The sequence below is a fragment of the Pseudorasbora parva genome, chromosome 8, assembly GCF_024679245.1.
Source record: "Pseudorasbora parva isolate DD20220531a chromosome 8, ASM2467924v1, whole genome shotgun sequence".
Taxonomy (NCBI): domain Eukaryota; kingdom Metazoa; phylum Chordata; class Actinopteri; order Cypriniformes; family Gobionidae; genus Pseudorasbora; species Pseudorasbora parva.
The window spans coordinates 24,630,958-24,645,606 of record NC_090179.1 but is presented as its reverse complement, the minus strand read 5'-3'; the positions used below and the strand labels follow the sequence as shown (position 1 = coordinate 24,645,606).

The window sequence follows — 14,649 nt, the reverse complement described above, 5'->3', positions numbered from 1 at the left end:
GTAGGGACAAGGACACATCTGTTCCACCCTGGAGCCCTGAAGGAGATGCCGTCCTCACTCGTCCCCTCTCTTTCTCTCTCTCTCTCTCTCTCTCTCTCTCTCTCTCTCTCTCTCTCTCTCTCCCCCCCACGCTATTTCCTCCTGCTGTCCTCACACTTCCCCTTTTTCTCTGCCTCCTGAAGTCTTCTCGGTACATTTTATGAATCTGCAATTTTTATTTTACGATCGCTAATGCCTGTTTGTTCTTGCCAGCAGTCCTCTGGAGACGCTCCAGTTTGGACCGCGCGCCGTTTGTTTTCTTTGCTGAATCTGTGACTCATAGACTTTAAATAATTAGACATGGTCGATCATGATTTTAAGTCATAATGGCCGTTAAATGAGATTAGTGGGGCTGCTAACATTAAAACACAAATGGCAATACATCTGATGAATTTGATATTGAATGTATCAGAACATCATTTAAACCCCTAATGAAACTGAATCAAAGAACAAGAATTGTGCCCTTGCTTTTGAACCGCACTCAAAAAGCACTATTAGTTGACGTAGCCATTATAAAAGACATTCAAGGAAGAAATGAATTGAGCAAAAAACGCTTAGGAAAAAAAGGTGGGTAAAAGAAAAGAGCAATCTCACCGACCATCTTTTCATCTGGCAAACGAGAGGTGAGTCATACTTCTCTAGTAGAAGCCCTTGACTTGTATTACTTTCAAAAGGGCCTTTCTGCAGAGCTATCAAAGGCTGCCGGGAGCTTGGGCAATGAGGCTTCCAAATGCACAAGCCTGAGTGGCATTCGCCAGCAGAGAACTCCTCCGTATTACGCCCTCCTGCTCACATTTACGACTAATGAGGGTGCTGACGGTGAAGGAGACACGAGATGTGTCGCCGCTCCGGAGTGTGTGGCTTTGGGAATTACAGGTTTGAGAATCGTGGGTCAACGCAGGCTGTAGGGGTTCAGTTGCTTGTGGCGGAAAGGTGTGAACTTAGCTGTGATTATTTAGATTAGGGTAGCTTGGTGGGGGCAACCGTTTACCACATTCAATAATAGCTACAGAACAATTACACTTGTGTCACCCAGGACCATAAGTGCTGAAACAAATGTGGATTTGAACACACATGCTATCGACATGAATGATACCTTAAGTCCCGTGCTGCTTTCCGTGTTATGTGTACATGTAACTTTTTTCACACAGTGAAGTAAACTTGGGTCAGGATCTTATGAAGCCTATCAACCTCCCAGAACAACCTAGCAACCAGACCAAACACCTTAAACTATAGTATTAGCAACCACACACAACACCCTAAAAACTACAGAGGCATCACCCAGAACACCTTAGAAACCACCCCCAGAATATTCTATGGGATGTCCCAAGATATTACATTTACATTTACATTTATGCATTTGGCAGACGCTTTTATCCAAAGCGACTTACATTGTATTCAAGGTACACATTTTACATTTTTGTCAAGTCTTGCTTTCCCTGGGACGAGACAACCCGTTTGAGGTATTACGTTTGAGCTTACGTGTTTTAGCATATAAGAAACAAAGTCATTCGGACACAGTGAACTTCATGCTTTCTAACCTTATCTCCACTTCTTTTGTTGCAATTATTCTGCTTATTGTACATATAAAATATTTTTTACATTATTTTTGTACATTTGCATCAGGACTCGCGGTATCGGCAGATACTCAATATTTAACATCAAGTTGTCCAAAGCTGTTAACTCTTCCCCGCCAAACACAGAATGTTCCGTAATTTGTCAGAAAATGCTTCCAGGCCAAAAACTGAATTTTCCATGTTTTCATTGTAAGACGCTAGATGGCGCCGTTGTGCATCTTCTGAATAAGTACTGAATTTCCTGATCAAAACACACTGAATAAGACGGAGTAAAACAAAAACTTGTACGTAATCATATGCTTATGACAAATAATGTGATCATCAACATTAAACATCATATAAATAAAAACAATGTTAGTGAATGAAATGTGGACCCAGTACGAGCTAAATGACTGTGCAAGCATTAAGGGTGTTGATGGACTCGATCTACTCCATCTGTGTTTGATCATTGCTCTGAATCTAATAAACACAAAAACTAGATTCTCATCTTTTTGTTAAAAATGTTGCTTTTTTATAAAACTTACCTATATTCAAGTGTTGATAAAATATGAATGCAAAAAGCTAGAATAAAACTGGAATTAACTTTTTTTTGGTTTAAAAGAAGAGGGTCAGCTCTTTCTTTTGATATATTGCATGCTCAGATATTCACAAAACAAAATATTCTATGGGCTATTACATTTTGGTGAAAATGGTCAAAAACCCTGGCGGTGGCTGGCAACATTTTTTTTTTAAACGCTGGCGTGGAAAGAGTTAATCAATATTATACAATTCAATTTCATATTTGATATCATCAATGAAATCTGATAACAATTGTCTCATAAATGTGCATTCTTACACACAAATATTTTATTACGGCTTATAAATACAGCTTATTTTTTAAGCTTGACAAGCCAAAGAGTGTGTGCAGTCCTAAGCACGCATCTCCGGACAATGACTATGATTCTATAGCAACTGAAGCTTCTAACAGCAGCTGAAGTGACGCAATGATTTCATCAATCAGTGATTGGCTCTTTTATTTAGAAGGCGGGATTTATTCTCCCATTCATTGTAACATGAGTGCATTGTCTTTCTATATATAAAATCTATGTGTCTGTCACTAATGTCAATCAAACAACGAGAAAACAAGAGAATCATTCACTGTTCTTGAATGAATAACTTCTGTAGCTTTAATACGAATCAAAGCAAGTTTAATTCTTAAAAGAGTATGACGTTTTACTTTACATTTGATTATTCTATTTCTTTAGGCATAAGCTATTAGCTGAATACTATACTGATATAGATTTGCATGAAAAACAAAGCACTGTTTATTTTGTTTGTATCTTTTCCTATCGTCTGTAATTACCTTTTTTAACTAAATTATTCAAATAAGATTTTGGTATCCCCCACTCATAATCATATAAAATAATCTGCATAATATTGACCAAAATAACCATGACTGTCATAATCGAGGAGCCTTAACAGAAAGCACAAAAACCACACAAAAGACCCTAGGCAACCACACAGAACACCTAAATCCACAGTCAGTATAATAAAATATAATACAAAAATCAATACAATTCAATAAAGTACCACATAATACAGTGGAAAATAAGTTCGCAAGAATTATGATTACCTTTATATCCACTTTGAAATGTGTGAAAATGGTCCACTCGTGATCAGAGGTTAAATACACAAGCAATGTGTTCATTGATCTGAGAAGCACATTAAAAGGAAAAACACTGGAATATATGAACGGCCAAAGGGAGCATCACATACGAGGTGTGAAGCTGTGTCTGACTAATAGTGCATCTTATAGAGCAATTTCTGAAGGCAGAAGGCATGACCAGATTTCTCTAGTACATCCATCATCTCAGGCCTGTATAAAATAGGCCAGAAGGGCTTTCTGAATACCATCACAAAACAGCCACATGGCTGGGTGCTATATATTACAAAGGATGTGACATTAGCAAAGGATGTATAACAAAAGCTAAGAGTATATCAACCTTACAAGCTAGGCTAGTCATTAAACCTTGTCCACTTTCAACTACTTTCTGTCCTGATTTCTTTGAGGGGAGAGTGCTTCTTTTTTCTTTTTTTAGATATTTTGAACTAACAAACTGGACAACTGGACAAAAGTTCACAGAATGTACATATGAACAAGCATGGAGATGACAGGAAAACATACGGCGATCAGCTTTAGTTTCTGCTCTGATAGCCGCAAGACATCAGGAATGTTGAGAGAATGTTTCACGTTATACGTTTTCGTCTTTAGCTGACAAAGTTTAAATCATGTTGGGCTAGGGCGCTTCCCATAATGGTTTTGCATTTGGTCAGTAGGTGGTCTTTTTAAGCTTTTCGAAGACATTCGAACACATGAGCGTTTATACTATAAAAAACAATCCATTCGAATGCGTTTTCGACTACCCCTGGAAGTGTCCGAAAGTGGACAAGATCAAAACGCTTTAGACCCCGTTTACACCTGTATTTAGCGTCCTATACTTGTGAGGCGATCGACCAAAACACATCTTAATACCAGGTGTTAAAATAGAGACTCAGAGAGGGAAAATGGGGGATGGAGGAAGATGTATGTAACTGTACCCAGGGGAAGAAGCTGCGTCAGGGGAGGCAGTTCAGAGAAGACGCCACTTTACACGAGGCAATAAAACCTACAACCACTCAAAAAGAGAGACATTTTTCAAAGCGGTAATGAGCAGCAAAGAAAAATACATAACCGTTCTGGTGCACAGAACAAATAGAGTAAAATAACAGCCTGACACCGCTGCATAAATATTACTGGTAAGGCTTCAGCTAATAAAACTCAAGTCACTGCTGAAGAATACAACAGGGAATGCAAAGGGCTAAGTCACCACTTCTGAATGTCGTATTGATATATGTCCAGTGAGGAAACCAGCCCATTAGTTAAATAAAGAAATGTGTAATGCCATGTTGTCAGCAAACAGGATCTTAATCCAGGATCTAAAGTTCAATTCCAAACGAGAAAGGAAGATCAAAAGGGTGAACAATGCACGAGTGGTGAACTTTGTCACTCCGCTGAAGATCACGGCATCAGGGATTTGAAAGATCCGGATCTGGTCGGCCTGCTAATGTCAGAACTTTGCCAGACATCAGTGAGAGCTCATACAGCTAGAGCAAACCAGCCCACCTCCCCCGCGGCTTCCTGGCCCCCTGGATTCAGGTCCAATCACTGCCATCAGCATGAGCACATATAATGAGACTGAGTCCCAGGGACAGGTCTCCTCCACTGGCCGCCTCCTTGATGAGGGCAATTACTGGCCAGACAAATACTATATCTCTGGTAGAGGGGCACAGGGATTATTCCAGGGGAGAAGTCAAAGTCACCCACTCATCAGGCCATATTCTTTAAGAAGCTCATCTGAGGGCACTGGACTTCTCATTGATGACCATGATAGAGGGGGCCGAATTTTGGTTAGTACGACAGACAGGGATGGCAGGGGGCTGATGCTAATCTAATTGTAATGTACATATATCCATACATCTAAGCTGTGCTGCAAATAATTTCCAAAGTCACAGTTCCTTAGGGACACACTAGTGCTTGTAAGGCAGTGCATGTGCAGTGTTAAAGTTTTGCAAAAATGATCTGGCCAGAGGAATGGGAGACAGTGAGAAGTGGCTTCAGGTGGCATGTCAGAAAGTGGCTATTAGCTGAAGCAGACAGGCCAGGAAAAGCATCATCGCTGACAATTATTTTGAAGTATTTCTCATTCTATTATAAGTGAGTGGGATACTATCAAACTTTAATCTTACAATTATTTTTAAGTATAAAGTTTTAAAAAATTATTTAAAAAAACAATACAATTTAACAAAATACAATTATATAATAAAAACATTTTAATGTAACAAAATAATACAAAAAATAGAATATTATAAAAAACTAAATAAAAAAGAATATAATATAAAAAATAAAATATAAAAAAGTAAAACAAAAATAAGATAAAACTAAAGTAACAATACAAGTAAATGCAACAAAATAAAGCACTATATAAATGTAAATTATAGAAAGAAACCAGGAAAATTACTAAATGTTTTGTCGCTTGTTGATTGATGTAGTTTAGGACAAAAACCAGCGGTTGCATTGTATCTGGTTAGGGCACTGTGTTTTGTAATTGTGAGAATATTGTGTCAAAATCAATAAAGAAAGGTTTATATTTAAGTTCTGTCTTAAAGCAGCAGTCTGTAAAAAAAATGTGGTTAAATTTTTTCCAAAATATATATTTTTAAAAAGTACAAGACCAGCCAGTGTTCTCCTTACCATAGCAAGATTCACAAAGGTAAGTCTGTAACAATGTGTACTAATTTGAATGGTACTGGTGGGTTTCCGTGTGAAATTTGAGCATGCTGCACCGTCGTCTTTGCATCATTAAGTCTGTATACTTAAAAGAGGAGTCCGGCTAGTAGGCTATATAGCATGTGAGGATGCTGCAGGTGGTGGATCATTTATAACCTTTTCTCACAGCAGCTCTTTTATATATATATATATATATATATATATATATATATATATATATATATATATATATATATATATATATATATATATATATATAAAAACCCATCACATGGTGAAATTTTAACTTTTACAGTTTTTGATACCCTGTGAATCCTAGCGTCAAGTCCTTTTCAAATATAATTATATTTATTTCATGGCTTGTCTGAAACAAAAGTTATGGTTATCTGAATGGCTGATCGCTATGATTTTTAGGAACTAAATTTTGAGAAAAACAGGTTTAAATATCTAACCCTTTTTATCATTGACATGAAAATGCACTATCCCATCTTAAATGGCTGTTCAAGAATGCTTTGGAATTTAGACCCCAGGTTGGTCTCGTTTTAAAGAAGACACTTGGCAGATTATTGTAGAAGTCAAATCAGTTAAGAAAGTAAAATAGAAAAAACGCTATAAAAGTTTAAGTTTATTAAAATGTAAAAATATATATTTTATAATAATATGTATTTTACAAAACATTCTTTACTCCAAGACTACATGACAATCAAAGCCGGAATATGAAAAAGTTGTGTTCCCAGTTTTAGGTTGATATATCAAAAAATTAGCTTTCAGTGAGATTTTGTTTGGGCGCAGTACCAAACTTTTTCACTAAAAGACACACAAGCTCCATTACTGACCATATAAGAGCACCTAAACCAAGAGTGATCTAAACCATTTATTTCCATAATTTTCATACATTTTATGAAGTACACATCCTATTCATAAGTATAAGCAGTTTGGCAGTATTTGAATTCAAACTCTAAATATAAAAAGAACATGTGCATAGCTCACTGCTGCATCACAAATGGCACATCTATATATTTTTCCTTTATATTTAAAATATTTTTCAGAAATATGGAAATATTGACCGGATGTTATATTTTGAACTCTTGGCATGAAAACAAATTGTTATCTACCAATCTTTATTTATTTTCCTGTGTTCATTGCTATTTATAAAAAAAAGTAACTAAATATAAAATATAAAAATATATAAAATGAAAACTACAATTTATAAGCTACATTGCACAAGGGGATTAGCTAACGTTACCATGAAGAGGACATCAACGTAAGTAGTGAAATACGTTTTCTATTGTTCATGACATGAGCAGTCTCTGAACTTAGATCACCTGTTGTATGTTTAGATCGCATCACAGTACGCTAGTGTAATGTACAAGAATAGCAGCAGCGCACACGCAGCATAGCTAAACTAACTCCTCTTCAGTAACTTCTCCATCATCTGATCCTTCATCTATGGATGTGAAATAATCTATTATATGATCGTTTAGGGCACTGACATCACCAGGATTAAGCAGATTGAGGCGAACGAGATCATAAAAGCGGTCAGTTACTTCAGACTGTGTTGTTCTCGTGCTCCGAGTTCACCATCTCAGGATATGATAACGTAGTATTAAATAAAAACTTTGCGTGCCGTGGTTTAAATAGGACAGGGGGGAAATGTGCTTTGGTACACCTTTATTCTACATGTAACGGTTTATTTTGATGGGTGAACTGTCTTTATGGTGTTAGGAGAGTGAAAACTACAGCCTTTTTTTTTGCACCTGCGCTGCCGGGCATGTGAAAACATTAGAGAAAGACGCAGTCTTTTGAGCTTGCCGCTACAAATAGCTATTTTTCTGCACTAAACAAGTGAATTTTGCCAAGATATATATATATATATATATATATATTTAGAAATGATAGACAACATGTTATAGAATAATAATTTAATGAAAACCCAATTTGACAAAAAATTGACTTTCAACCTATTCTAGAGCGCAACATCCGACAGGTTTTCCCAGATCGCATCACTCTCTCTCTCCTCTCTCTCTCTCTCTCACACACACACACACACACACACACACACACACACACACACACACACACACACACACACACACACACACACACACACACACACACACACACACACACACACACACACACACACACACACACACACACTTCATATTTTTACAGAACAACCCCCTACACAAATCCTGCAAATAAGTAACAAGAAAATAATGAAAAAAGCAACAAAAACAAAAACAAACAAAAAACAATGATAAATGCCTATATGTACATATGTACAATTGCATATAAACACAGATACACATTACTAATATTTACTACACATACATTACATTAAAATACTTCAAATAAAATGCCAATACCAATGATTACCCAATTATGGAAAAAGTGAATTTTTGCACCCTGCAAGGTGCTATATAAACAACAGTACCACACCTATTAGAAAAGTCCTAAATGTTAAATGAACCCCTTCTAGAAATTCATAAAGGACTTCCAAACCTGTAAGAATTTTTTCGGTTTGCCATAAATTTCATATCTGATATTTTCCATATGTAGCACACTGCTAAACTCTGCTAGTCACATTGCAAATTTAGCTACAAACTCTTTGTTCCACACCAACAAAATTGCCTTCTTCGCTATTGTCACCCTATATTGCAATGTCTGGGTTTGATTAAGGCTATAGGTCTCTAATGAAGGAGCCCAGCCTAATACTGCAACATGAGGGAAATAATTCTTAAGTACCTTTAAGTATACACAAAGGTGAGACAGAGAATGTAATTTTGTACGAGAGTAGTGCAAACTACGTACAACTTTGTGTTGTATCAGTTTTAAATGATAACTTATGGAACAAGACTTAATACCCTGGATAACCTATTATTTTGTGGAGAACAGTAATCAAGAAATGTCAAAATAACAATCATCATTGACAACGTGAAATTCACCCACAAAAGCAAAAGATTAGAATGTAAATTAAAATATTTAAATCACCGTTGGAAGCGTGATTTATTGTAATGTAATGTTTTTTTTCCCTCAGTTGGTCAGAACAAAAGTTATACTTCCAAGACGTAGAATCTATGAGTTAGGTACAGTATCCACACCGGTGCGGTGATGAACGACAGCCACACATACATCAAAATTATCAGAGCTGAAAAGCCAATGCGCAACCCACGTAAAGATAAACACAAATAACTGCAATTGCAGGTTTCAAACAGAGATGGTGACAAAGAGGCAAACTTAGAGACTGCAGCTTTAACTAACTATATAAAAAGATGAATATAGGACACTGAGTTGTAATACGGTCTCACCGGTTCAAATTGCCTCTCTCTACTTAACTAAGTTAAAAATAAAATACGCTTTGATTGACTGTGATTGTGCTGTGTCATGTGACATTTTGCATTGCTTCCTTAAAGTCTAATGTCAGAGTTGTGGATCTGATACAAGCTGATAATTAAACCCGTACTGGTTAAACCGCCTCTGCAGTGCAGAGTGGTATATGACAGGGATTCAGCCTGACTGTGGGGAACTGCAGATGAGTCATCAGCGTGATTACAGCAAGCAAGGCGCATGAGACAGGCTGTCTAATCTATCGCTACAAGGCGACCTCCAAAATGACCTCTGCCACCACGCACGCCGCTTACTCCGTAAACACACACAACATCTGCCCGCCGCAGCCAACGTCAGTCAAGAATTATCCCTAAATGAAGCGGCAGGATGCGTTTTTAAGAGCCGCGCGCGTGTGTGCGGTGAGAGTGTGTCCGGCTCAGCAGTCCCCGTTTTGAGCGTGTAACGTGGTGAATGTGTTTGCCTCGTGCCTACTGAGTTAATGAGCAGCCTTTTCAATTAGAGCTAATTTGGGTGAAGAGCTGAATGGGGTAGCACAGCTGCAGGAGACTTCACTGTTGCCTATTCATCCACTTGCTCCGTCTCGTTCGCTCCTCCTTTTATGATTCCCTCCTTACAATGGGTCAAAGAGAAGAAATTGTACCACACTCCTGAAGTCTGTTGGTGCTGCCAAGCTCAGCGGGGCAGGGCTCACATCATACCTTCCCTCAGCAAGTGCCGCTCGCTCCTTTCTGTCATCTCCCAATTTCCTCCTTTTCTCCATCTCCCTCGCCTCCCACACAAAGAGTGTCTCTGGTCAGCCAAAGCAGCATCTTTATTTGTTTGTTTGCACTCCAATATCCTGCGAGCCTGGTCGTGTTATCTGTATGACGAGGCCGGCGGAGAATAGAGAGGGGCCCTGTCCCTGACAGCCTCTGTGTTTGCATAACTGATTGGGCCCTAATCAAAAGTGAAGCATCAATTCCAGCCCTCCCTCTTCGTCCTCCTGAGGAGAGCAGAGGGATAAATGGAGGAATGAGAGATAAAGGATGGCGTTTTAACACGTTGTTTGTTCCGACTGGACCGAGAGGGGCGGCGACCTTGATGTTGAAACATCCTTCAGTTCTCATCAGTAGCAGCCGTGTCAAATGCCAGAAATTGTGGAGGAACAGCGATGAGGAGAGAGGATTCGCCGCTCGGCAAACCAAAAGTGGTTGACGCCTGGCACTGGGCGAGATCACGCAGAAATAAAACGAAACGCAAAATGACAACAAAGTCGAACTAAAAAATTACCACCTCCACTTGCACTCCTCTGGATCAATGCAACCTTAATCTACAGACTTAACGCAAAATGAGAAGATCTTCTCTCACAGCTTGGGGAAAGTCTGATGGATCCACGGGCTTGCAGGATAGACACGAGCTTTGGATGTGCTTCTCGTGGATTTATAGCCTCTGAAAGTCCTTTTTCAGTCTCATAAAAATGAGAAGAACAATGTGTGTGTGCATGTGTCCTGGTGAAGGGGGAGATAACAGTGAAGGTGGCCTGATCCTGTCAGCTGTTTCTTATCTTATCTACCAGAGGATGTTAGTATGAAAATGACAATAGCAGCAACACTTGCTCAGGAGCTCTGCCATAGCACCATTGGATGTTTATGCCTGTATGTCTTTGGGGCAAAGAAAACACTAAATCCATCCGTGATCAAAATTGTTCCCGAAGGAGGACTAGAAAGGTACATGCGCTGTATATCGACCATATGCACATACTTTAGTATTACAGGGCTTTATTTTCACCCGAGCGCCATTGATCAACAATTTATGGTTCTTGTTTTCATTAAAAATAACACAGTAACACGGTAACTTGCATACATGCACAGACTGAGAAAATGTGCACATCCCCTGTGACCTGTTACAAATCCAGTCACCTGTGCGGATTACAAGAAGTGCCTTGAAAAAAAATTACCTTTTCTCTTTTCAACAGTCAATTTTTAACCTTCACTGCAACTGAGCTTATAGTAAATCCCAGGTGCTACAAGCATTCTGGGAAAAAAAAGCTTTTTCACCCTATATGTTCAACACCAAGGTCATTGACAACATCTGAAATGGAAGAGTGAGAGGACCCTTTTGGAGTGGCACTGTGCAGATCATTTTACAAGAAAAGCTGGGGGATTAAATGAACGAAGGGAAAAAAGGCTTTTAGCACTAGAACTGCAGTTTAAGTCAAGCGGTTTGCAGCCTATTTTCCAGTGAGTCATATGCCAGCAAGACCTTCAGCTCTATATCCAGGGTCAATATCACTAAAAATATGCATTCGATACACTCGATTGCTTTTCAGCTAGTGTTATGAGGCTTTTGGCATGGGTGGACCGGCATGTGTTTATTCGTTCAGTTATTTTTAGCGTCAGGTGGGAGTTTAGCGTTTAGATATAGGCCTACACGTATATTTCTAAGGGTGACTTAGCTATGTTGCTAGACTCAGAACTGTTGCTAACATGGCACTAGGCTAAGACTCCTCACCGAAGAGAGTGAGCCTACAATGATGTTTTAATCCCCCTAACCAGGCTTAGTCACAGCAGCTCTTCCTCAAGCGCTTGCCAATTTACACTTCCTCATTATCCATTACTCTAGCCCCCACACCCCACCCCATTTATTTATCTAAGTCGCCACTGGAATATTCTGTCTGTGCTTGGCGGTTAGTTTGGGACGCCTGTACAAATTGTTTGAGGTTTATTTGTGCGCCGGCATCAAAGGTGAAGACAACTAAGTGTTCTCGATGCAACAAACAGCCACCTTAACAGCCATGTCAACAGAAGAATTTCATCGCCAGTGAAGGCCTCTGAGCGACTGACAAACATGAAGAATTTATGCACATAAATAAGGTTGCAACCCCTCTTGAAGATACACTGATTGGACAGAGATGAGGAAAGCTACATATACAGTATATGTACAGCTGCGGATCAATTGCGGAAAAACATGTGCTTTGAAATTTGTCAAGAAATGTGTCATTTGAAGTTGCAATAATTCTAAATAATTCTGCATCTATTAATGCAAAGCATCAAACAGCAGACTTTCTCTGCTGAAAATGACACAAACTGCATGGACCAGTCAAAACTTGTTTGCTGGTTTTTGGGCTTTGACAAGGGGATCACATTGGATAACCAGTGGGACAAACAAATTGGTCGACCCATTAAACCAGGTCTGCCTATAAGTAATAATTATAATAATAATAAAATAAATCAACAGACTGTGAGGCAAGATTGACCAGTTAAAAACTAGCTAACCATCTTCTTTTCTAATCAGTAGAGATGCAAAAACAAAAGTGTATCAGAAATACATAAGCTGCAATTAAAAGTAGATTCACTGGGCACTAACAGTATTAGCTACAATGTGTCAAATTATGTACACTCGGTATTACCAGATAAACCACTGGGCAGAACATAAGATATGCCATGCACGTTTTTATTCTGTTTCGGACCATCAGGTTACCAAAGGCCAGTTCTGAGAACTGAGCCATGAAATAATAGAGCTGCATCACATTTATTCCAGACAAAAAAGACATGTCTTTGTCAGGATGGCTTAAAACCCTGCTGAGTCAAGATTTTAGCGATTTGCTGAATTGTATTGTATAGTTGAACATATGAATTATCTGTGAAAGGAGCGAAAATGAGAAGGCCATGGGCTCGTTTGTAGCTCCCACGGATTCGAAAAGCATCTCGTATGGCAGTGTTATCTGTAAAGCTACAAGCATGTGGATGAGGGGCTTCAGCAGGGGGGCCGAACGAGGCAATATGTGTGTCTTTGTACATCGAGATCTATACTGTTTGAGCATGTGAATGTGTATTTAAGTATAAAGTGCCACGCTAGTGTTCAAGTTTTTCAGCATTGGGGTGTAGCGAGAGGCAGGGATGGGTGCGTGTTGATGTTTGTGAGTTTGCCGGTCAGCAGGGAGGCCATTACCAGACAGCAGCAGGAGAGAGAAGCACCATACAGAGCTTAACAAGATGGAACTTACCAGGGAATTGGTAGCTGTAGCTTGGGGCGAAACCAGTGTATCCGCGGCCATACGTTGCTACAATGTTTGGATAACCTGAAGGGAGAGAAGAAAATCCAGGGATGTGATAAACCGCTCAGACCGCCCAGAGCTTCCCTATCACACCAATAAATCAGTATGCCATTTAAAATACACATACACACGAGAAGCAAGTGGAAACAGCTCCTCTTTCACCACATAACCGCAGCCCTCCCCGCAAGCCCGCAATGTAACAGATTAGCTGGCTAGCGAACTTCAGTTTGCAGTGATGAACAGCATAAACATCACAAGACACAATCTCGCTTCATTCCCTGGGGCTCATCCCTCTTTTTCCCCATGCTGAGGGAACGGACATGTCTGCGGCTGTCATCTCTCTCTCCCTCCCTCCTTTTTCTCTCACCTCTCCACTGTCATTGATCGATAACCCTTCTTTTATAGCCCGGGCTAATCGATCATGAAGGACACGACAGCGCAAGACAATGGCAGGCTGATAGTTGTGGCAGGACATCACGGATTAAAGTCCCTCCGTGGCGCGCAGCCTCAGCCTCCTGCGTGCTAATACTGACAGGATGGCACGAATATGATTGAGCGATTGCAGAAGTCATTCAAAAGTGGAGCGAAACGCTGCAAAAGCATGCTAAGTCCGCAATCTGTTTTTTTTTTTTTTTCACCATCGTCGTCTTTGCTGAGGCAGAACTTTTTAATGATGATGCTCGGGCGAGTGAGCTGGCTTCCCCTTGACTATTTTATTATCTGAAATACATCTTGTTTGGGAGTGGGGCGAAAACACACCATCAGCAGCGTTTACAACGCTGGAACGCATCCTGTTCGTGCTGTTAAGAAAAAGTGGGATGCGACCCAATGCACATGCTGAAGTTGTCTCACTGCCAGCATTTAGTGGCGTCCCACCGCGTGTCCCTCTTTTCCAGCATAGAACCCAAAGACCCATTGTTCTTATTCTGTCACAATGGCTTATTACAGTGTGAGCCTAGACACTAATTATCTGGCCAGCTTTCAAACAGAAGGAAAAAACGGTTTCCAACGCAATCGAAAATATCAGCCATATTGTTGCTGCGAACACCTGAAGGAGTAGGCTACTATAATATATATATATAGACTCTATTGTGGCGTCACCTTCTTTAGAACCCTATAGCAATTTGCCATCAGCCCCATTTCTTCCCTCCCAAACACACCTGAAAGATCTTGCTAATAGTTATTGGCTGCGCACAGTGCGAGCTTGCACCAAATGATCGCTAGTGGCTTATCCTTGGCTTGCGGCCACAAATGTGAGTTGGTGAAGAGAATAAATATACCACAAGTTAGGCTAGACATAACTCTGATCAATTCAGTTTGACATTGCAGAGGCAGACTGG

The 14,649-nt window shown here is 39.6% G+C and overlaps 1 protein-coding gene across 14 annotated transcripts in view; it reads right to left on the bottom strand.

The window, feature by feature from the left end:
- The window catches only part of msi2b (musashi RNA-binding protein 2b), a 281,199-nt gene that overhangs the window by 39,159 nt on the left and 227,391 nt on the right, over positions 1-14,649 (bottom strand). For all 14 annotated transcript variants that reach the window (XR_010906732.1, XR_010906733.1, XR_010906734.1 and 11 more), the window contains exon 10: positions 13,259-13,333. Coding sequence is in view for 8 of the 14 variants with exons in the window: in XM_067450482.1 (XP_067306583.1) it covers positions 13,259-13,333 (75 nt within the window). In the remaining 6 variants the exon portion in view is untranslated. The remainder of the gene's footprint in view (positions 1-13,258; positions 13,334-14,649) is intronic.